The sequence below is a fragment of the Macrosteles quadrilineatus genome, unplaced genomic scaffold (genome assembly GCF_028750875.1).
Source record: "Macrosteles quadrilineatus isolate MER2022 unplaced genomic scaffold, UCM_ALF_1.0 Scaffold_6__1_contigs__length_79288215, whole genome shotgun sequence".
Lineage (NCBI taxonomy): Eukaryota > Metazoa > Arthropoda > Insecta > Hemiptera > Cicadellidae > Macrosteles > Macrosteles quadrilineatus.
The window spans coordinates 10,353,240-10,378,865 of record NW_026542599.1 but is presented as its reverse complement, the minus strand read 5'-3'; the positions used below and the strand labels follow the sequence as shown (position 1 = coordinate 10,378,865).

The 25,626-nt window shown below is 32.9% G+C and overlaps 1 protein-coding gene across 4 annotated transcripts in view; it reads right to left on the bottom strand.

Annotated features, from left to right (window-relative positions):
- The window catches only part of LOC128996557 (neuronal acetylcholine receptor subunit alpha-7-like), a 417,888-nt gene that overhangs the window by 7,372 nt on the left and 384,890 nt on the right, over positions 1 to 25,626 (bottom strand). For 2 of the 4 annotated variants that reach the window (XM_054421947.1, XM_054421946.1), the window contains exons 5-9: positions 22,998 to 23,178; positions 20,433 to 20,508; positions 17,823 to 18,017; positions 15,891 to 15,977; positions 8,946 to 9,055 (exon numbers count right to left, since the gene is read on the bottom strand). In XM_054421947.1, the coding sequence (XP_054277922.1) occupies positions 8,946 to 9,055; positions 15,891 to 15,977; positions 17,823 to 18,017; positions 20,433 to 20,508; positions 22,998 to 23,178 (649 nt within the window). Of the gene's footprint in view, positions 1 to 8,945; positions 9,056 to 11,363; positions 11,451 to 15,683; positions 15,768 to 15,890; positions 15,978 to 17,388; positions 17,584 to 17,822; positions 18,018 to 20,432; positions 20,509 to 22,997; positions 23,179 to 25,626 lie in introns of all 4 variants that reach the window. The other 2 variants (XM_054421949.1, XM_054421948.1) reach the window with 2 other exon arrangements.

Below are 25,626 nucleotides of genomic sequence, written 5' to 3'. Positions count from 1 at the left end.
TTTTGTTTTGACATGCAGAATAACGTGGCAAAGTTTGTTCATAAGGTTGCAAGACACCCTGTATTTGCTAAGTAAAATTGCTGAAAAAATAAATAAACTGTAAGCTAACGTTTATGGTTTGCAAATTTGGTTTAAGCTATGAACGTACTTTAAATATTGATTCATTTAAAATGTTTACGATAAGGGACTATAAAGCTTGCTTTTAATTTAATTTAAAAACATGAAATATATAATGTGTCTAAGCAATAAAAGTGATTATTAATTAATTAATTAACATTGTCCGGAAATCCAAGGCGTAATGCTTAGAACTTATTTTACTTGCAAAAATCAATTTAAAAATACTTATAATTAATGCAATAGGTTATTAGGAGATATTTGTTTGAAAAGAATATTTTTAACGACATTATACACGAAATTTGTCTATAACGTTTTAGAATTTGAAGTAGTAAATACAACAAATAATTTATACGTAACAGCAGTATAGTACCAGCGCGTAGAATTTGATCCATAATAATATCGCCTAAGCCACATTATTATTGGAAGGATCTGTTATTCCCTGCTATTCGTTACTTGTTTATTGTTGCAAAGGAAAAGCTTTCATGAATAAAAGGTAATTGTATGCATAGTTTTTAATACTTGATTAATTTACAGGATAAACAATACAATACAATAAGTTTGAAAAGAGTCTGTACACTAACAGGATTAAACCGTTGAAGAAGAGATATTTTTAAATTTCGACAAACATTTATGATAAAACGTCAGAGAGACTTGGGCAAAAAAATATCTTGGAAAGGTCCTGGCAGGAACCCTTCCATAAAAGAAAGGACAGTTTTGGAAATGTAGCCCTTCCTTGAACTCGGTCAGACCGTCTCTTTATTTTTTACACTCCTCGATAAAATTCTTCCCAAAACTCTTTTAATTTAGGATCGACTAGGTTTTGTTTTTAATATTGATTATTAAAACTGGTGTAGGTTAATTTGTGACACGATTCTTACCTGACTTTCCGGTAAAAGAAAAACGACGTTAGTTTCAATGAACGACAAAATTAGGTTACAAAGAGAAACTAAATATTTGGAGTAGGCTGTCAACACTATATTCGGTTTGGTTACAGAATCGATAGCTTTCGTTAAACCCTCTTAAAAACTTTATATTTTAAAATGCACACATTTTACGAATGGGTGGATAGGTATTTAATTTCGAACGAGTTAGTTTAAAATACAATGTAATTAAACAAACCAGTTTCAAATAGAATACAAAAATAAGTAATGACCTAAAATTGCGATATTAATCAATGTTTAAGCAATCTATTCTGTGGAAATAAGTTGAAATGTTCGAATACATTTTAAGCTAAAATAGTTTTCTTTCGAAAAGAATAGACTAAAGTATTTGATATATTGGCATCTTTAGATATTCCTTTAATATATCTACACCCCTTCTGTTCACATTTAAAAGGTAGTAAATTAAAATGAAATAAAGATAAGAGTGATTGATTTAATGTATACGTGTCTTGCTCGAAATTCAGCAAGAAGATATTTTATTATTTGTTTTAATTAATAGTTAATTTGAGTCAAGAGGAAATTTTATGTTTTGTTGATTAACCCCTCTTTTATTATGTTAACACAATCTACTGTTAAAATGAATTAATTTAACATAATATATCGTCTTCCTCCTTACACTTTACAATATAACCAAAGTTGAGTACCCTTCTAAAATCCTCTTTAAATCCTTTTTACTTCTAACCCCTATACATAGTATGGAAAAAGTATTGTTTTTGTAAAAAGGTTTGAGTTTGGGGTATGGATGGAAATATACGTTTTGGGCCCCCCCTGAACAGAAAAAGTTTTTTTTTTTACTTAAAATATGTGTGTTTGTGTGTGTGGTACAGAGCTACATTCTACACCTGAGTTCAAAATTTGGTATGTGAGTACCAACCCAAGGTATCTCCAGGGGTATTTCAGTTTTTTGAAATTCTGATTTTCAATAACGGCTTTCCCATAAAAAGTCATAAATCAATGGAAAATCGGGTTTTCACAAAAGCTACTCAAAAGATCCTTTAATTATAATTTAGTACGTGAATCTTAACCTATCAAAACGTCCAAAGCTGTAAAATTTACGGTAGCTATTGCAATTTTTGTAATTTTACCCATAAAATATCATAACTACTCCCATCGCTTATAAGGCTTGATGAGCAAAACACCTAATGGAAGAAGTACGCTTTGCTGATACCGTTTATTAGAATTTTTTCAAAAAAAGGTTATTGGGAATTAAATAAAAAAATTAGTTGTCTTTTCAAAATCGGCAACAGACTGGTTACAATATCAACTAAGTTGGGGCCGCTGCCGCAGTCGGGAGTTTAGGATCAATACTGGAATGGGGGTGGTCACAGAGAGAGATAGAATGTTTAGGAGGTTATCTCTCTCCCCCTCTCTCTCTATCACTCTCTCTCTCTCATACACAGGGAGAGGGGATGTATTCAGGTCACACCCTCCCCACTACTTGCCCTATTTTCTGGCTTTACTATGAAAATGGTTTTACACATCAAAAGTATATCCTCTTTGTCAGTGCCATATTGAAACGGTTTGCATAGGTCTAAAAGTGTTATGGATCAAATGATTTCTAGTGGTCAAAAGGCTCTTGTGTCCTGTAATTTATTTTGTTATTGGTCATTTTGCTTAGTTAAAATCCCACTTTTTTGGGACAACCTAAACATTATTAATGTTTATTAATTTTTTTTAATTTGAATTTGGTTAGGGGATTGTTTAAAAAGAAAAAAAAAACAGAGAGGCCGAAATTAATATGTGAATATAAACACTAAATGCTCAAAAGTGTTGCACAAATAATTCATAAAAAAAATAATTCATTTTGTTTAAAAAATTTTTAACACTTTACCAAACCCATTAAAAATCAGGTAATGAATAATCCCTAAAATAGCTTGTAAGCAAAATTTATACTCTAAATACTAAAAACATTGACACAATTGAACAAGGGAATAATCGTAATACAACACTTGGCTGGAAAGTTATAGTTATAGGTCGTATGGATTATCAGTTTGATTAGCTGTGCTTAGCATTGCGTTAAGAAGAGGATAACACGTCTATTCTAGTGGGGAAAGTTCCAAACCACTAATTGACTATAAAAACAATGCTTAGTACATTAACAAATAAAATCAAAATAGAGCAAAAAGTATACATTATTTATGTTCATTTTATTTTTTTGCCATGGAGGTCATTCATATTTACTCTTTAAGACTATGTCTGGAAATATTAGACTTAGGCCTGTATGGTGTTTGAGGGGATTATAAGGCCATCATAAGCCTATGTGATGGATTAGTTAATTTTCTACCTTTGGGTCAAAATCTCACGGTTTAGAAGTTTGTGCGTTTATCCGTAACCACAGACATGCAAAAACACCTTCATAAACATTACAGTTTATCAGTTATATTTTGAATATATGTTATTTAATTTACAAAGAAAAATGTTGTTAGGAAATTGCTAACATTTGGAATGTGTGCCTTTTAGAAAATATGCATGAGTTAACATGTATTTAAAATCGATAATTAAAACAAACGACAATTATAATTTAGTAGTTTGTTATTATTTTGTTTTCACCCATACAACTTATGAATCAATTTTAGCAACAAAATGTAATTAAATTATCTCTCAAATTGTATTGTAAAAGTACTAAGTAAAAATATAATGTGGTTAGGTTAAGTTTTTCTAACTCCATAATAAACTCTATACTAACCTAACCTAACCTAACTTAACCTAACCTAAGTATAATTCACTACCATTTCTATTGTTAATAATCTATTGCTCTAACAACTAGTGGTAGGCTATTGAATTAACGGAAAATGTTCAATCCTTGTTACAGTACAAACTTCCTAGTCAATCTATCTACGTTAGAGAAGGAAATTCAAACATAGGGGGTTTCCTTATTCTTTTTATTACATGTAATACTTCTTTTACAACAATTTTCACAGTATGCTTAATTTTGTAGATCAATCTGCAACTGATTGCTAATATTAATTGAATGAGAAGTTTTGCTGTGAATGCTTTAAATTATGTCCATTATTGATTTGATATTTTTAAAAAAATGCCTTTTTATGTTTTATAACTAACTTATTAAATAGTTTACATCTTTTGAGGTTAAGAACTCAAATTGCCTAATTGTGATATAACGAATAACACTTTTAAATATTCTTAATTCAGATTAGATTTAGATTTTAAGACAATTTCTTCAAACGTGGTGTAAGAGTAAAATTTTAATTATATTTTATATCAGGTGAGGTCTCATGACAATCAAAAAGCGGACGGTTCAATTATCTGAAAAGGTATTAGCTTTTTCACAACTTGGCGCAGCTGTTCTTGATCATCGTGCTTTTAATATGGTTTCTTTTAAAGAAACATCTGATCCTTATTAGTAACAAAGCTATATGGATAATCTCACTCTATTATACACTCTCTTTGCTTCCATATTCACCTTTAAAATGGATACCTAGGAATGTGTCACTGACTAAAAGAAATATAAATATTATAAATGGTTGTCAGGCTTAATGGTCATATATCGTCATCATGAACAGTTTCTTTGGAATGTAAAAAAAACTTCATAAGGCTACACGAATAAAATGAATATTTTAGCTACAATCCTGTGAAATCACCTGTTTTCTTTTTATGTTTATCGCATGCGAAAAAGTCATCATTACATTGTTTACTAAGAATAAAGAACGTTTACTATGCAAAAGTAAAATACCATATTTTTTATTTTGTGACACAAAATAAACACACAAACATTTAATTTGTTAGTGTTTTATACGCTGTTTCAACTTGCGACAAACAACACTGTCCTATTAAATAAATTTATGAAAATAAACAATGCTGTTATGGGTGGCTTTTCAATTCTAAGAACTGAAATTAAACTGCTACTTAAAAAAACTGTTGTAGGTAATAGTAGTTTACCTACGACCGTTTTTAAAGTAGCCGTTTCAGTACAGTTCTTAGAATTGAAAAGTATCTCATAACAGCATTGTTTACTTTCATAACAGCATAGTTTTACTCGTAACAACATGGGTAACGGACCAATGAGGACCAAGGATTGAGAGAGGAGAAGCAAAATTGTAATGATTCGAAATTCAAGTAATCAGCTGTTCGGGCCAATTTAATTGTTGATTGGTGCAATCAGTATTTGATACAATGTTTCGTTGTATCACTATCAGTCGCAATTAGATGTTATAAACAAAAACATAACCTCTCTTAGAAGTTATGAGTAGTGATTTTTAGTAATTAAAACACCGTCGTAGGTAAAGTAGTGTACGCAAATCGCGTAAATAGTGTTAACGACACTCGTAGAAGTTTTTAAGGCACTCGCCAAGGCTCGTAACTTAAATTTTCCACTCGTGTCGTTAACACTATCTTTACGCAATCGTTGCGTAAACTACTTAACGCAACGAATGCGTAAAGTAAGAGGTTTTTAAGGCTCGTACCTTAAATGTTCTACTCGTGTCGTTAACACTATCTTTAGGCAACCGTTCCGTAAACTACTATAATATATGTTTTTAATTTAATAAACAGTATCAGCATTCTGACACATACTTTCTCCCATAAGTTTGTCAACAAGCTTTGTCATGGGTAAGCGGTGAGAGTAAAATATGATATTTTATAGTTAAAAATCATAAAAGTTGCAATAACATTTGAACCAGAATTGTTACGATGGGGTGTTTTACTATTTTATTTTTAATTATAAGGACCATAACATATTAATTTTGATCAAACCAGCTTTTCTCCAAAAATATGATTTTCTCAAATATTCAGTGACCTATTTTATACTCTTGCTACCCCATTGAGCCCATTGGGTAGCTGAACTGTACCTTACCTTCCCTTTATCATATGTGACGCCAATTCAATCTGTTTAAATGGTATTATTTTGGAGAATCTTATCACACACGTGTTAAAGTAGACAAATATATTATTATATTATTAAAGTAATACAATCAAAATATATGTAAATGGTTAAAGCCATTTAACAAATACAATTTTAGGCATATGGCACATCAAATTGAAGCTTAGAGTGTGTGGATTTGCAGAAAATTATTGGTTTGAACAAATTTCTTATTCGCTCAGCCCCACAGGCCGATTTCCAAAGGGCTACGCCTGATATGCTTCCAAAGTTTAACTAGGTGTACAATGCAGTTGTCTGCTTGCAATATTGAGCGGAGCCAGCATATTAATTCAATGTTAATGATATTTTTGGTTCGCATTTTAAATAGAATGCCTATTTGCAGTAGGTATCCAAAGTCAATCATAAGTCAGGATTAAGTTAATGAATTGTCTACTTGCAGGAACCATATTCTATGTTTCATCTGGTTCTCATAAGTTAAATGTCTACTTGCAGTATCCAATGATATCTTTGGTTCGCATAAATGGAATGCCTATTTACAGATTCTAAAGTAAATGGTACGTCCGGTTCACGTAGACCGATTGTTTACTTGTAGTATCCAAACTCAATGGTACATGTTAAATGTCTACTTGCAGTATCCTAAATCAATGGTCCATTTATTTCGTTCACTTAAATAAAATGCCGAATTGCAGTATCCGAAGTCAATGGTAGGCTTAGGCCTACTTCTGCTTTACTTATATGTGATGTCTATTGTCTATGTGCAGTATTCAAAGTCAATGATACGTCGGGTTCATGTCAACGAATTGTCTAATTGCAGTATCGAAACTATGAGTGTTACTTCTCCTTCTCCACGCAACATAGGCTTAGGCCTAATTAGTTGACTATTCATTGTTGTTAAAAAGAAAAGAACGATTATACAATTAAATATAAACGTCATGATTTTAATCACTCAATATAGAACTGATTGTTAATCAATCCGTATTACATGCAATTAACTAATATGCTCTTTTAGTATTCATCAGATTTTTTCTTTTGTACTGTATTTATAATGTGGTAGATTTGTCGACTAACATATGTTGAGGCTCTTGTTTACTTTTTAGTGTTTACTCGCAAATAATGTCATGGCAACCAATTAACCCATAAGGCCCATGTTAAATTTCTAAAAGTTTGCATTCATGTAGGGAAAAGTCCTATGGTCCTATTTGTACCATTTCAGATTTATACCTTCCCATGTTTGGGTACTATGACTGCGTTAAATTTCGTGAAGATCGCTTCAGCCGTTCAGGAGGAGTATTTGTAAAACAAAAGCAGGAGTGTAGTATAAGAGCTTCGCTCGCTTCGCTCGCTCTGCTCAATTATTTAATTTATGTAATGAAACAGTTGGTCAAAGCAATAATCCAAAAATATGATTGTAATGCTTTATATGTAGATTGAGGCAATAATGTGCATAACTTGGTAAGTGGGGTATGTTTGATTAAAAAAAAGGTTGTATAAGATTTGTAAAGTATTGCTCAAAGTTTCATTTTGTAATGTATATAGTAAGCTACATGTAAAGAGGCTTGACTAAAATTGAAGAATGATGGTAAAACATATATCAATCATGAAGCATCAATATAAAGCAATTGATGCTATTGCTACACTAAGGTATGTTGTGATATTCTTTTAGATGTATTAACATAAAAAGTAGGGGTTTGAATATGAGTAGGTTTGCAATTTTAAATCATTTTTTATTTTTTTAAATTAAGTCATAGATTTTATGTATTAAAAAAAAAAAAAAACATCAGTACCACTTTTACCCTTCATTGGTTGTTTAGGTCAAATTTTCATCCCGTTGCAACGCACGGGTATTATGGCTCGTTTTCCTATATTCATGGTGAAATTTTTGAAATGATTACCAAGACAACGGTAAAAAAACTACCATGTTTGATTATCAACGTTTCTCAAATGCTATTGCTTTTACAGGTCTAAACACCTGCTTAAGACAAAAAATATAAAATGTATTCTGTTTTATAAAAAAATATATACAACAATCAAAGTTAATTATAAGGTTTTAATGACACTATTGGCAATGGGAAATAAAGAAAGATATGTAATTTATTCGAGTTTCTATGATATAATTTTAAGTTTTTTTTGTTAGGGAACAGTTCATTTTATGGTGCTGTTACAATATAATGTAAAAATTTTGTTCATCATTAGTTTATGGTCCAATGACAATAATGGAATCCGGGTTTGGGAACGATCCATTTTGGAATCGAACCTGTGACTTTCAGCTTAGTCTTAGGCCTGCTTACCCTGTGAGCAATCCATTCAAATATATTATATTAAATTTAACGATTAGCTAACTGTACTCATACAGATGAGTGCATTCTCCAGTATTTAAACGTATATGGTAAAATAAACTGTTGCCGTACCAACTTAAGATCTGCCTGAGGGTTTAGAGTACAATGTTACGTATTGAGAATTGTTTTTCCAAGGAGTCAACATTTTAAACTATCTCGATAGCCTATTTGTTTGTAGTTTTTAACAAATGCTTGTAATATGCTTTCGAAAATAAGTTCATTTGATGACAGGGAGATGCATGTCAATTTTTGGAAATTTTCTCGTACTAATATTTACACCATTTTCTGTATTATAAAAGTGTGTATTCACAATGTTTTACTGAAGTTAAAACTATATGGGAGTTTACCTAGAGGTAACTACTGTACTCATATATTATTCTATCGTTGACATTTTATACTCTAAGTGGCCTTTTCATCCTGTTTAAATCACATTAACAACTACAATACTATGAAAGAATGTATGATGTCAACGATAGCATGCTCTATGAACGAGCTGCTGTGTTCCATACTTGAACATTGACAATGCTCCCTTCGAATAAACGTTTGGTGACAGTTGGTCTTTATAGATGGAGTGTGGATATCTATTGCCAAGGCTATTCGTAAATTTATATACATCCAAAAGTGGATTTAGTTTTCTTACAATCCTGGCATGTTACAAATAACTATCAGTGAATTGTCGGATATAAGTAATAAAATACATATAATTATACTTACCCAAGGCGACATCTCATGGGTGTCGGCGTTTCTATGGTGGTAGTTGAGGATGAGGATGGTCGACACCACAGAAGACGCAACCATGAACATTATACAGTTGAAATATGTACCTGTAGGAGCATAAACATGCGTTAGTGTCTGAACACGCCTACAAAACGCGTGGATAACATGCTAGACATGCGGCAAGCAACATGCAGTTAACGAGCTGGTAAGTGGTGAATGTGAATAATCGTGTATGTGGCAAGTAATCGTTGTAGTTTTACCTAAGAAGCTGTTCAAATACGATGCGAATCTCGAACGAAAGAGTTTAAAAGTCGAGCAGACAGAGCCACCTGTGGAGCTCCGTTGCAACTACGTCCGACTTTGCTATTCACAGTACCAGTGCTTACATTCTCGTGCGGCCCCAGCGTTCTATCAATGTAAGCGTGGTAAAACTAACGCGATCTAGGCGGGTCTAAATAGAAGGCACATTGCGGAAAAGGTGAGTTGTTTTCTAAAAGCTGGGATACTTTATAGTTATTTGGGCTAAAATACCTATGCTCGAAGCCAGAGGGGTTACAAACTACAACAAAATTACTCGGATGGCATAATGTAAGGATATGAAACATTAAACACCAAACTGTAATTTTAGCCTTACAACAATCAAAAGAGAGTGCAAACATGAGTTTGGACTGAATATTATTGCACATTCGTTATTTGTGTTCTTCTACAATTTTCGAGGAAGATTTCCGTAATCGATTATACTATATCGATTACCATGCAGTAGCGTTGTTATGTCGTTGTTCTTCATTCCTAGGGTTCATTTGATATTCTGTTATTGTGTTGGATATATCTTTGACATTGCATGTTTGTTTTATTGTCCACCAGTGCCTTCATGCGGATGTTCTCGGGCAGATGTCGAAATCGAGCATTCCATGCGACTCAAGCCATGCCGCAGTACGAGAGAAAGAGATAGAGACAGTAAGAAATAGAGAAACAGACAGTGAGGCAGGGGAGGCACACATCTGAAATCCATACACTTCACACATTAAGTAATGAAATCGAAATAACTTAAAATCATTTGTTATTTTTATATTGAATCGAACAGCATTATAAACGCTTATGTTATTTCCTAGTGACAAAGTATACTGTTTATTTCAGTCGTTAGTTACCACCGTCGTACTGAACGAAACACATACTTTGTCTGTTATATTATTACTTATATTAACATGTATTTATTTATATTGTTACTTGGAGGCAGAGGGGTAAACAGTTAGTTATTGTCTCGGTTTACGTAACATCATATTAAACATTGTTGTTTAAAGGAGTTTATCTTGTCATTAACTGGGAGGGGGAGCGGGTAGGAGAGGAACATGTTTAGTACATATTAAAGTCACTGCGACGGTTACCGTAAAGGTTAACTCCCAGAAGCATGCCAGGTCGAATCCTCTCTTCCATCTGCAAGAAACTAGATTAACTAAATTATCACATCATTAGTTATTCACAGTTTTAGAGGAAGGATAGGTTCGGGGAGGAGCCAGTTTTATTATACAAAGTTTATTAACACATTACAATTCTTACAGTATCTTAAGACTAGTTTGATTTACAAATTTGTCTAAGTTTCGAGTGATTTTAGTCATCATTAGGTATTTCATATAAAAAACGTTTTATCGGTATTGTATGTAAACAAATCATAATTGACGTCACTGAAATACCTAACAACTCTTTAAAAATATTCAACTGGTTTAAATCCAGAACAGTGACTAGAGCATGCTCTCATGCACTTTTATTTAATAATTTTTTATTATATTTGGTTATTTTAGTCATTCGGTTTAGTTTTGTATTAGTCTGTGATATTTATTACTATTTAAGTGCAAAAATAACCTTTTTACACAACAAAAGGCTCAAAGAGACATTGAATCAACTAATACGGAACAAAACATAAAAACATATACCAGGCTAAACAGTGATAGTCAAACTTAAGGAGAACTAGTTACATTTAAAATCAATCATAAGCCACGTTCTATGTACAAGAACAATTTTTTTACTTTCGTTTGGTGCTTTCGTCTACTACGAAAAACAGGGAAGAGATTAAAGATCATGAAACATTTGTGTTATCTTAAGTAGTTTATGATTTCGGTAAAAAAATCACCGTGATTGGACATAACCTGCGAAGTTGAGTATTAAAACGTATGATAACGACTGTTTAAACATACCTTTATATTATGTGTTAATGTATTATTACGGTTGTAAATATTTTCGAAAGGTGGCATTTGTATATAGATTTACATAACGGGTTTATGTCTTATTTAATGTCCGGATCGGTTGAATTTAAAGCAGTTTACCTCAGTTTTAGACATTCAGTTTATGCAGATTATGTCCAGAGGAAAGACGAAAGTAGTTCTAACAAGCAAGGTAGTAGATTTGCTTTGAGCTGACCTAGTAGGGGAATAGCTTCTGATGTCTGCGGTAAAGCATCGGCAATCATGAGTGAAAAGACAGAGAGAGATAGGAGGATTGTGACCCCTGCAACACCAGAACAAAGTTCAGGGTGGAGTCAAGTCTGGGAGGTTCGCGCGACAACCCTAGCTGACTATACTCATCCAGTTATTCGTCTAAGCCCACAACTTATAGCCAGGTAACCCCGTAACACACTCTCATCCATTATGAACGGTATACAAAATTAGTAAGACCTTGATCCTTGAAAATTTGAACCTTTAAAAATATGAACCCGAACATACATTTACCTACTACTTGACATAGAACCTTCATTTGCTCACTACTAGGGTGGTCGCGCGAAAGTGGTGGGGAAACGTGACCAGCGCAGCCTTGATGGTGTCGTAATGAGCAACACATAGCACACACTCCAAATACAAACCATAAAATCACATGTTATGAGAATCGTTCATAAATTGAAAACATGAGCATCCACAACGTTCATAGGCAACGTTGTGCATGCTGTACAAAGTATTTAATATGGTGGCCGGAGCCCTATGGTAGTGATTCATTCCCTGTATAATAATAAAAACATTTAGATGATTAGTTGTGTAAATAAACTTGATATCAAAGATTACACAACCCTTTGATATTTTTGTTTATGTTGATGGTATTTGCTGCTGTAGGGTTTAGTAAATGACTTTAAACTTAAAAAGAAGATATGGGTTTTTAGCGGGAAGTACTGTTTGAATTAGTCTTTTGTGGGGTTTTAAACGATGAATCACCACAGTCTAGGGCGAGGTTTAAGGCGCACCTAAGACTGGCATCGCGTCTGAAACCTGCGGGAGAGTCTCAGCGACCAAGTTATGAAACACTGTCAGGGAAAGCAAGATAGTCACTCCTGTAACATAAAACCAGTTAAAGCACTTGACTTGGGACTTGTCACATTAATTGTTATTGATTGAAAGCCGTTTTAACAGGTTCGTTTATGATATTGTTGTTTAGCTTTGAACTAAAAGTCTTTGTGGGTGGAGAAAGTGAAATATATATTTTGACAGATTAAGATGTTATTTATCAAACTGATTTGTTAGACTGCAACGTAGAAAAACTAAAATTTGTACATTTTGACAAAATATTTCTTTGCAAGTAGACTAATTTTTAGAACTCTCAGTGTTTAAAAGTTTTCGGTTGTGATTCATTCCGAAACGAAAGATGTATATCATCCGTCTAGAGTAGACGCATAATTTTATACAGCTTAACATAAATCTCATTTGTCATTGCAAGGTGATTATAAAAATTAAGCGTGATGATGTAAAAAAGAAAAATATGGAGGGATGTCAATATGATGATGGTAAAGTCCAATATGATTTATTATGATGTAGCTTAGTGACTTTCCGGGAAGTGGCAGACACTGAAGATCTCTTGAAGCCTGAAACATAGGATAGGGAGGGATTAGGGAGGAACCCCGAAATTTGGGAGTAATCCAGAAACTATCAAGGAATTAAAGTGGCTTAGACGCGAACCGCGTTTTGGTCAGTTAGTAGTGGGGTTTTGTGCATTTAGCGCTTTAAAAAATATTACCGAGGGATTATTTTCCGCAAAAGAATTTTATTTGTTTTGATATTTTCCGTGTGGATATCGTTTGCAATGTTAGTTGAGGCAACAAAAAGTAAATAGACACGAGAACATCAAATCGAAACATAAACACACCTGTAGACATGGAACACCGTACTTGCTGCATGCAGAGCAAGGATACAGGTTTTTGGTGCACGATTCCATGGAAATGCCTCAAATATCTAGATCTATTCAACTACATAGTTCCCAAAGACTGACACCCTGGTTTGAGAATTGTGTACGACTCGTAGAAAACTATGAATAAATTTATCTGTTGTGACATTATATGTATCCAATTGTTTTGAAAATTTATATATTCATGCAATTTGTACCGCCTGTATTCCCGTGATGTCCGCTGTGCTTCATCTAAGAGGCTAATAAATACAAAACATGCGCCCGACCTGGTGGAGGAAGGACTTCTGAAGCTTTGAAGTGGGAAGTAGAGTGGCTCACTTCTTCCAGTATATAGAAGCAGAAGTCTTTTCACAGATACACTCATTGCACACAAAACAGGTCCAAAAACCACGCACTAACTGTTTGTTCGAGGCTTGAAATTATCTTCTTCACACAGCCGTTTAAATGATAGATGTTGTCCTTTGTGATATTTAAAGATCGTCTTATTAGCAAGTGTGTTAAGTACATTAAAGGTTTTTGACATTCGTGAGTTCCAATGGTAATCATGGTCCATTCACAGGTGAAAACAAGATACAACCTCGCTACAACACTTTAAAACTATTGTATGTATTAGCTTATTTAAATACTTAGAGGCTACAAAGGCTGGAGACTTACACCAAACTCAATTTGTTAGGAAAATATAATTAGTGTAATTAACAATACATTTAAATGAGTTGATGTAAAAGCTAAAGAAATATGTCTCGGGCGGAATTCACAGCTTTAGGTTGCATGAACAAATTACAAGAAAAAAGAAAGAAAACGACTTTATGTTCATTGATACACGTGCGATATTTATCTTTATATTTTATTAATCTCTGAATAATTTATTTCTTTTAACTGCCAACCAATATTAAAATAACCAAACTCATAAAACATTAAATAATCATGACTTTTCTTTTTCATTTCAAGAAACTCCATAAGTTCAATTAGTTTTAGCTTTTTAATTGACAACAGTAGTTAAAACGTTTCCAAATAAGAGTGAAGTTTATCCAATCTATGTTTATCCATTATTTGTTATTTATAACGTTAAACATGTGTTTGTTTTTAATGTAGGCTATCTTTTGGAGCTTTTGAAGTAAATGGTAGCTATTGCTGTACAATAAATATGTACCGCTGTTGCAGGGATGGAGCCCAATTTGTTTTTGATTTATAAAAATTATTTAAAAAAATACTAGTGAATACCCAATTTACTCAATTCTAATCAAATTAGGAAAATCAATACAACATACAACTTATTTTCATACGATAAATGGAAAATTATACCTCGTCACTGCCATATAACTGAGGTAGGTTTTAATCATGAAAATTAAACGAACACTAATGAAATACTACATTAAAGCCAAATTCTATATAGAATAATACTTAGTTTAAATGTATAAAACAGCAAAATAGAAAGAACGAGATGTTTTACATGTAGAACCAATATTTTCGAGAATAATTTCAATCAGTATAACCTAGGAAGGTTCTTTATTATCGTTAAATATATCATGATTTTACTCCACTAAAATTATTTAAAACTATGTTTTCTTTAGATTTAATTTAAAATGTATTACATTTTCAAAAGTTCACATGGACGTTTTTCCATTAACGTCTCACTCCAACTGATTCAGTCTTGGCCTAGCACATGAGTATTTCCTATATTCAATATTAAAAATGCAATAAATCAGTCATGGCTGAAAACCCATCATATATTAGCAGTAAATGGTGTATATTTTTAATATTAATAGTTTAATAATTTAGTTTGATTAAGAAGTGTTAAATTAATATTGTTTCCAATCAACTATTTTTAAGAAGAACTTATGAATGAAAAAGTCATGGTATTAAAACAAACTAACACAATATTACAATGGGATCTCCAAAGTTAAACTTAATTTAGAACTTCATTGCAAGGCATAAAATAAGTGCATAATAGTTCTCGTAATGTAATGTTGATTTCATTAGAAAGAAATAATTCGTTGTCAATATTGTCATCAACTAGCTTTATAAAGTCTCTTCTTGGCAACTTGATTCCAGCCTTTCACCTAAATGCACCCAAAAAGGTTGAAGTCCCATTTCTTTCCCTTGCAGCTTCTTACCTTTCCTTCTGTTCCACAGAGCTGTAAAACTCGGCACACAATATACAAATATACATTTAAATTTAGAGTGTACAGACTACTTAAATTACTTTACACATTAGTAATTTAAGTTGTTATTTAAATTGGTCATTTACTTAGACACTGACTCTTTCATTTTCGACTGTTACTAACACTCCAACCAGGGTCCCAGAAAGCTCTACTTTGGGAAATATATAGTCGAACAGAGGCGATGCATAGGCTACAGATGCAATATGGGGTAGCACTACATTCAACGAGCTAGAAAATCGCAAATTCCAAATAGTAAAACATGTCGGACGGAAAATATCAGGAACAGGTGAAAGAGGACCAAAGAATCCAAGGCAATTTGGAAAACGATCGGAAGCTGCGTGAAAACCCAACCCTCTGCGATCCAAGTAGCAGTTAGGGGAGTTAAAGGGGTACAACACATACTACGTGTTACCTATAAGGGGGCGCTCTGACGTCGGGGGCATAGTCTCTGCCACCATGTTTAGGAAAAACGTTAGAGAGAGCAACACGGTGACATCTAGAACAAACAGTTGTAGTTAGGAGAGGATAGAAGAGGGGGGGGGGGACGACAAGATAGATACCCCTGATTGGGACTGTAAGTGTTTTGCCCTCTGCCTCCAAGGGTCGACTAGAGGCATACCTAGCAGGGGCACGGCGTCCGAAGTCGCTGGCATCGTTTCAGCTACCATGTTTAGAAATACGGTCAATGAGAGTAGGATTGTCACACCTAAACAACAATATCCGTTCAGATTTTTAACACAGTTTAATTATTTGAAAGCTTTTTATGTGGTTTACGAGGAACCTTTATTATCGGTTTAAACTTAAAATAATTAATATATAGTTTCCTGTATATAATAATGTGATTAATACTATAATATAGGAAAACTAATTTTGAGGGTTGTTTTAGGGATCTCATAGTGTAAATCTTTTATCTAACTAGTGGACTTAAAAAAAAAAACTCTTTCATGAATAAAACAGATTGAAATCCATTACTGGTTTGCTGCAAATTAAATTGCTTGGTCATCCGGGTCATCGTTATAGTAATAAGGTTTATCGTTATTTTCATGAGACCAGGAACACATTCCATGGATTTTCCTAACCTATAAAGGAAGTGGGGGTAGAAACATAAACTGTAAAAATAAGCAAAAAATTTGAAGTTTTGTAAATATCTCAATTGATAGCAAAATATAAGGTAATGTAATAAATTAAATACATGATAAAATTCCATTACTGATTAGCATTTGCGTAGACAACATTGTCTTTCAATAAAATTGATTTGATCTTAAACTGATTGGATTTATAATTCATTTACTTCTCGAGCGGTAATGATTAATTGATTAACACAATTCCAAATAGCGTGTTATTTGTTGTCTGGAATTTCTTAAGCAGCTTGCAGAGAAAAATAATACTAAAGGAGTTTGGAACTTAGGATGGGAAGGACTAAAGGAATCTACCTTTTTTTCTATTAATTATATGTGATATCCCTTTCCCCACATGAACGGTCTTTTTTATTCTTATAAACAACGCTATTATGAAAAGTAATATTTTTATATTGGCAAGATATATTTACCCTCCAATTTCAAAGCATTACTTTGCGACATAAACATTTATTATAAACTGTCGGAAAGATACAGATATGATTTGGATTAAATTCGAATAACTCAAATGTAACAATTGCATATGCAATCCACATTAGAAGATTTAAATAAGATCTATTGTACCTACCTATTTTATCTTCCATATGTTTACTACTAATTTTACTTGATTTTACTGAATCGAAAGAAAAATTAAGTGCTATAAACGATGTTATGTTGACTATTTATAATGACTTCAAAGTTTCAAACAAAGTTACTAGAGGACAATGTAAAAAAGTGCAATTAATTATGGACAAATTGGGGTTTTTAACAGTCATAATCCTCTTTTAATTTATGGAATAAATAATGAGTAATTAGCTAGCCTAGTGGTTAGCGTTAGAACTGCAGTGCGAGGTAGATGGATTTGATCTTGGTACATTTATCTTTGAGATCACATTCCCTTAAAATCCTTAGTAGTTGCTTCATTAAAAATTATCCTGGTCATGACACTGACCGCAACAGTAATGCGTTGAAACTGGAGGCGTAAAAGCTGAAAATGACTACCTAAAGTAAGCTTTTCGCCACACTCGTGGGGGAGCGTGAACCCCAAAAGGGTCATTGAAGATATCATGACGCAGGGCACGATCAAGTTGACGGTGTAGAAGAGAGTCCTTCGGCGAATAAGGATGGCGAAAGTTATGTCCACGTAGGGCTCTGGGCAGCAGGCGTAGTTCTTCACGTTCTTCACTCCAGGCATGCCTGCAACAATCACAGGAACCCGGCCCTCGTGATAACACCAATCAAAACCTGACGGAATCATCATCGACATCGCAACATTTTTGAAAAAGAGAATTGTTCCAATGCAGCTCCCCTGAGGGATGCCATGGCGGCTTTCGCTTTGCTTCAAAGTATCTTTATTGATCACCTCGCCATCGTCAGGTTTTGTGTCAATCCTTATGGCTAGATAAGATGTAAAAATGATAGTGTGAATGTGTTACCTAAAGATAGCTTTTCGCCCGAGTCCGGTGGCAGTGTAAAGCCTAGCACGGCCATGGAAGCGATGAGTACGCACGGGACTATTAGGTTGAAAAAGTAGTAGAGAGTCCGTCTTCTAATCATTATGATAAAGGTGATATCAATGTAAGGTTCTGGGCAGCAATTGTAGTAAATTTCGTTCCGTTTTCCCGGAACACCTGGAATAGGAAGGGACGCTAAAGAGGATGAACAAAACAAGCAGATAGACTTTTATCATCACTATTAGCATACATGTTCATTCATTTGTTTTAACAGTTTTGTTTAAAGAAAGATCTATGGTTTGGTTTAGTTAGTTTTTTTAGCATTTAGTTTTAGGAAAGCCACTAAGGTTTAGCGAGTTTGGTTACAGGTCTAAGAGGAGAAATCAATTTAAATTGGGAGAAAGGACGGGACTGTAGGACGGAGAGAAAAAGAGAGAGAGTGTGTGTGAGAGAGCCGATGTTGGACATATTGATTGCCGCCTGCCACCGGTAACTGCTGCTCCTTGCGGCTTTCCTATGAACTAAACTTGAACATCAATTTAATATAGACTGTTTAATTAAGGAAAAAACTCGAAATGATTGATTTGACTTAGAGTACGTGTTACGATAGAGTGACAGATCGAATTTTTGAAAATTACAAAACATGTAAATATGTGTTTAGTTAGAACAAATATCGTCCAAAGTTTTTATACTTCGTATTTTTGATCAGGTGAAAAGTGTAAATTATTGTATTAGATCTGTATTACACGCCCTGCCGTGATATTATACAGTGTAAACTATTTTCGTTTTTAGAAGTACTTTATGATTTTAATTCTAACCCGTAAAAATGTATCTGTGTTTATTGTATTTATACGAATGAACATGAGCACCCCATAAAACATAAAATCTTTAAATTACATTACAAATGTTTGGACTGGTTTAAACTACTTATTAATTTATGTTTCAGAGGGTGCTTTTTAAACACAATTCTTACTACATATAAAACTAAAGAATGCACTTATGTTCCTAATGTCATAACTGCATTCTCGTAGGTATTCTGAGTAAAACAATCACAGTATACATAATGAACTATTTACATCTGCACATAAATTAAGAACCTCTTCATTTCCCTACAACTATACCTAATTAAAGTATTTAATACTTCCGTCGATATGCTTGTATGTTTTTCTATTAGCCTACCCAGACAAATACAATGAGGCTATGACAAAAATTAGATATTCAGTTGTCTTTAAATATTTCGCTGAGGCAACATCTTAACTACTCGTCATCATAAAGTTTCTTTATTAGTTCTACATTTTATCGAATTTTTCGTGTGTAATGGATTTACAAAGGTACATAGAAAATCAATATGCTCAATCTGATGTTTTCAATTTAAAAAAAAATTATTGGCACTTAGTTAAAGGAATAAAAGTAAAAACTATCCAATCCCTTGTAAACATGTTAAACAACTTTTAGTTTGTTGTGTAGTTATTACTTTGTTGTAATGCAATTATTTTGAATCGTACCAAGATTTAAATTGGACTATAACCAATCAATCTTTTGGAATATTTTACGGAGAAATTGCTGATTTTGAATTTTTGGAGGAAAGATTTTAGACTAATGTTGGGATTAAAACCTTCAAAGGAAACTGTAAAAAATATAAGGTAAGATAAAAGGTGAGTTCAGAGATGCTAGAAACATCGTATTTCATGATAGGGCGATGTTTTCTGCTTTTAAGATGTAGTTAAGGTTATCTCTTTACTTTAGCTTGTTACCGTGATTTTTGTGTACATGATTTGTAATTTACATTATACTGTAAAAATATTGATTGTCTTTTACTCTTAGTTTAAGCCTACCAATAGATTGTGTCGTAAAATATATTTTTAATAATTTATTTCTACGATTCTGTTATTAAAAATTCTAAGAGCTTGCTTGAATATGTGATATAAATATACTTCTCTTCAAAATTATAGCTATACTTACAAGTAAGTTATTAAAAATGGGTTATATCTTTTTCAATTTTTTTTTACTCACTTATTTTGCAAAAAAATTAGGCTTGCAACCTCAATACAAAACCCAGACCGCAAAGAGCTCATGAAAACTGTACTTTGTTATTCTAAGTAATACTTGTATAAAAACCCTCTTACCTATTAATTTTGTAAAAAACATTTAACCTAAATTCCAAATATAACTCAAACAAAAGATGTATAATATTTGTCAGTTTTCATTTCTATCCCAACTGATATTTAGAGGCATTCATTAGAGTTATCTAGGTAAAACATACAATATGTAACTTGTCTTGTGCATTTAGTTAAAGCTGCTCTCGTATATAGATTTTGTGAAAAAAATCATGCAGCCATATCACACCAAAGTGTTTATATATAATAAGTTCCCCAGAATTATCCTCCTGACTAACACTTTTGTTTCAAAAAGCTAACATGACTATACGCTGTAAATAAGCTTCCCTACGTTCAGTTGAGTCAAGAACTCCATAGAAGTTACAAGTGATCATGGAGCTCTTGGTAACAAGACTTTGGGCCTTGGTAACCAACTTGCCTAACTATAGTTAGGCAAGTCCTGGGCTTCAGGAATCTTGTTACTCTGCCAGCTTACCTAGGAGATCCCACTCCCCATTGGTTATAAAACTGCTGATATCCCCTCCACCATCGTCCTGCAGCTGAAGATCCAACTGAAAACATTTTCAAAACATTAACAACTGAGTAATTGATTTACAATATCTCTGTAAGAATATTTCATATTTCAACAGTTGTAAAGTTATATTTATCCTAAAGTTACAAAGATCTAATGAAGTGCAGATTCTGATTCATAATCCACATTTTTATATATAAAACTAATAAATTTAAAAGCATAGATCCATTTTTGACCCACTGCGTTTTTTACAACATGTAATCTACAGTCCCTATTATCTAAACTCCTGTGTTATATTATTTAACAAATTCAATACTATTAAAAAAGTTTTTGATTTATTCAAGTAAAATAATTGCTAAAAAAGTTAAAAATGAATATTTTTTAAGGTTTAAGTCGGTGTGATTAAGCATGTTTGCAATATTATAACAATCAAAACTATTTATGAATGGAATTCTAATAGTATTTTAGTATTTTATTAGTATAATAAATCATGATGATGTTGTTATAAATATTTTTGTCCAAAAGTTTAGTTTCAAAAATACCTTGTCCTTAAAAAAAAGGTTAGGTGGTATTTGTTATTTTTCAAAACATAAAGTTATGATCGTTTTAGGTTAGAAGCGAGTAATAAAAATATTGAATGATGATAGAAAATAATATTAAGAAAACCTAAAGGAACTTTATTCAGTTTGAGCTATTGGAAGTGTATAAATAAAGGAGTTATTTACTCGTTCTTCATATACCCTACAAGAAAAAAGTGTAACGGGGCTTGTGTTGAATGGAAAATACTAATTTACTTTTTATGAATTCATTCACAAACTATGACAACAACTTTATTCTATCAAGTTAAAAATATTTAAAACAGATATGCGTTCAACTCAAAACCCGGAGACATTTTTTCGTAGTATGGATCATAAGGTGATAGATAAAGTTACTAAAGCCATTAAATAGTGTTATGCATGGATGAAATTAAATATTTGATATCACATCGCCCCCTTAGAAATACATACTCATCATAGTAAGATGATTATTTTAGTTTATCCATTATGAGCAAAACATATTGAGCAACGTTCGAAAAATTGTTTCTAAAGGAAGCAACTGTGATATAATAAAAAAAGTAACAATCACGCTTTTTAACAAATACTTACCTCACAGAAAATTTGTATCTAATACATTATTTCTCTTCTACATATGCCTGTCCACATTTATTCTGTACTACGAATGCTTTAACATTCAATCATCAAGCCATAACTAGAAAGCTTGTGTCAAATATGTATATGCTTATGTGACTTTATTGTTGTCTGCATAAGGAGTTGGATAAAATTGGAATGTGGAACGTATATTAAGTTGTTTGTGTAAGACTTAGAAAATTATGGTAATTTTTGGATTAACTTGCACCTTTTGTATGTTTGAGGAAAATATGTGGCGGTATTGAAGTTGTTAAAGTACATAAAGAATTTCACGAAATCTAATTTATTTAATATAGTTTTCAGTTTAATTCATAATGCACATAAGACTAAAGAACTTTATTTACTTGTAACTTGTATCTGGTTTTTAAGTACTTCGTTTCGTTTCCCTAAGTAAAAAAAAATCATCAAAGTCATGCCCTTTTCATAAAGTTAAGTTAGTTTTATATCTTTGACGTTTAATACAAGTGGACAGCCCATTCCCATGTTAAAGGGGAAGCCAGTTTTAGAATACACATTGAAGTACTATAGTAAAATGAGCAACCACGAGAGTGGTCTGATCAAATATTGTACCAAACATAATTAATTAGAGGACAAATTCGAAAGACAGCATCACACTCCGTATCTGGATCAACCAATGATGTCCAATTTGCATAAAAACATCAGTCACAGATCCAAATGAAAGGTATATCTACTTATTAAAAAATAAATGACAATGTATAATTCATACATAGGATCAGTATCACCAAAAGTGGTTGGCAGCTGATCCTAAAGATTCAAACACAAATGCAAAATATTGGATTCCAGCAAATGACTGATGAGGACAAGACCCACAGAAACTTCACGTCACAGAGAAGTAAGGAACAGAGGATACACTCCATGCTACACTTAAGTGGTGTCTAGCACTAGTCCTGGTGTATAGCACTAGTTCTGGTGTCTAGCACTAGTCCTGGTGTCTAGCACTAGTTCTGGTGTCTAGCACTAGTCCTGGTGTCTAGCACTAGTTCTGGTGTCTAGCACTAGTCCTGGTGTCTAGCACTAGTTCTGGTGTCTAGCACTAGTACTGGTGTCTACCACTAGTCCTGGTGTCTACCACTAGTTCTGGTGTCTTAGGACAAGTCCCAACACTACCCTCCTCACCATCATGTACTACAACGCCTACGGCCAAGGAAGACATTTTGTCCCGATAGGAATTTCCGCACAGTGCTCACCGTTTGAACTCTTCCTTGCCACAAGTACATTTCCGGCACTAGAGCTGAAAGTGCACTGATAAGTGTTCCTCTGTACCTTACTTATCTGTGTTCTCCTTCACGTTTACTCATACCCTACCTTACGCATGCTCTACCTGAAATCCATCATAGGTCCAGCTACCGAACTTCATCTCGCACTTCTGGTCGTCAAAGGGAAACCAGGTAATGTCAATCTTGCAAGTGCTCTTGAAGATGCCAGGAGGGACGTACAGACAGCTTCCGTTGTTTCTGACAACAACGTTGGTCGGGTAAGTGCCGTCGAACCCCTCGTCGGCACTGGACAAATAAAAACCCCGGGTAAGTCAGCGTACGTCACTCGCACTTCCAAAAAGGGTTTGGGCCGATCCCTAAATTGTGTGGTGTGAAAGTTTGCGTGTGGGTAGTTAGGGTGATGACAATGTAAGTAACTAGTAGAGTTTAATTTTTGGTGTCCGCGTCGTTGGTTGGTGATTGCAGTCAGACGGTTCGTCACGTTTAAGATTCACGTTTTGTAATTAAATTGAGATGTATTATCTTTAGTAGCCAGGCTGATTCTCGGTGTTGCCTGTCCAGGCAGTTTTAAATATGACGTGTGAATGTATCATGGAAGTAAAGATAAAACGTCTAGGAAATAATCACCAAATGACAACGCCGTTGACACCGATCACAAATTTAGATTGTACTTACACCGGCTGCAAAGATCCTACGAATAAAGATTAGAAAAGACGTAATCTTGACGGGAATATTTGTGCAGTTAGCCTCTAAGCAGTGTAGATTTTGATCCAACACTATTTCAATAATGTAGTTAAGTAAGTGGAGAAGCCAACTTCTTTCTCGACTTCAGTTGATTCTGTATTAAATTTTCATGAGAGTGACAAATGCTAGGGTTTTCATCCTATTCAAGGATTGTAATTGTATATTTACTGTAAAACTTTTACTCTTTGTGGTCTCAATATACTCCAACTGTACGTAAATCAGTTCTTAATTTTCAACGGAAAACGTTAGTTTCTATTAAGATCGTTTGCTTTCGGCCATAAAAATCCTATATTTTTTGCAAATTAGATAGATCTAAATGTAATTGAATACTTGATTTTCAGTTAAGTGGTTGTCATCACACAAAATACTTTCGTCGTCGTCGAGTTTCAGAATAAAGTCTTCAGTTATCACAAAAACTGTAAGTTTGTTTTGTATACTAAATGAGGATGGTTTCAGTCCTTCAGTTTCAGCAGGGCTATGCCAAATTTGACAATTCTAGGTTGTAAATTTGTGAGATAATGTGATCATCTGCCAGTCAGAGAATTTTCCTTTTTGTGAGTATTAAAATAAGATTATTAAATGAAATCATAAATTTTGTTATTATAATTGTATGCAATGTTGTTGTAAACAATTTTGGGCGGAATCTAATAGAGTTAGCATTCCATCAGTAAACTTTAAAATGCAGAGGTAATTTGAGCTCTTACTATTTGACTGTCAATATACAGTATAAAAAAAAAAAATAATTAAAAGCTTTGGAGACGGCAAGAAAGGAGATAGTTTGGATTAATCAGCGTCATTGTTATCCATCTCAAAACTTGAAACATTTTGACCAGTTTTAAGAATAGCTAAAAGGTAGTTGCACACATAAATTTCTTGATCCGCAAACCTTTATAATTCTTCGTGAAGAATTAAAAAAGATGATCGATTCAGAACTTAAGTTCCTAAAAAACTACTTTAAACATATCGAACAATTCCCAATAGTTTTTTAGTGGAATAAATATATATTTAATACTGTCTCTAACAACCTTGTTCCAAAAGGCTTGAAATGAAACCTTTAGTGATATTTTTTTGTTAGCACGATTCTCCCTTAGTAAGTTATAACAGATAATTTCCCTTCATGATACCTGTCAAACATTGACTGGTGAAATGCGAGTGACGCCAAGATCGTTAAGAATGTTGAGGAAATCTAACACCAAAACAGGCGGGAAGAGGTCATAAGGAACATGCATAATGATCGGAGAAGTACTGAAAAGTCTACAAAAACTCGTGTAAAATATCATCCAATCATAGTCTACATATTATGTTTATGCCAAAATTATATTCATCATAAGCTGTTCTTAAATATTGTTTTATACTTTTTCACCAATAAAGGTGTTAAAGCTGTTGTTTAACTACAAACTCGTGAGAAATATATAGAAGATTAAAGTTAAACCCCTCATTTGAATGTGCTTTTCAATTATTATAGTCATGAATGAGATTTCAAAAGTAAAAGTAAGAATTTGTAATAAATTTATGGTGTAATAATTAATAAGTCCTTTATAGAAACATTTTTATTTTTTGCTGTAGTAAGTGATTATATTAGTGTTAAACGTTTTTTTAAATGGTTATTTATAGACATTAAAAGCCATGTTATTCTTAAAATTGTATAATCTCGATGAATCATAAGACTTTATTTACCAATATTAAAGAAAAATGATTTACAAATGCATTAAAATTCGCTTCAATCGTTATATTTTAAGTTGCGTCTTACAATACTTAAAATCATGGTTAAAAAATTGGATCCAAACATTTCATTAATTAGTTTTAGTTTAAAAATTATAGCTTAAACATTGATAAACTGAGTACCCTTTTAAGCATAAAGTTATTTATTAATATACTGACCAGGTTTCGACAATTAGGCCATTTTAAAAGATTTTTCGGAAGCTGGCCAGTATATTATTAAATAATTTTATGCTTAAAAGGTTACATCACTTATTATGTTATAATGTT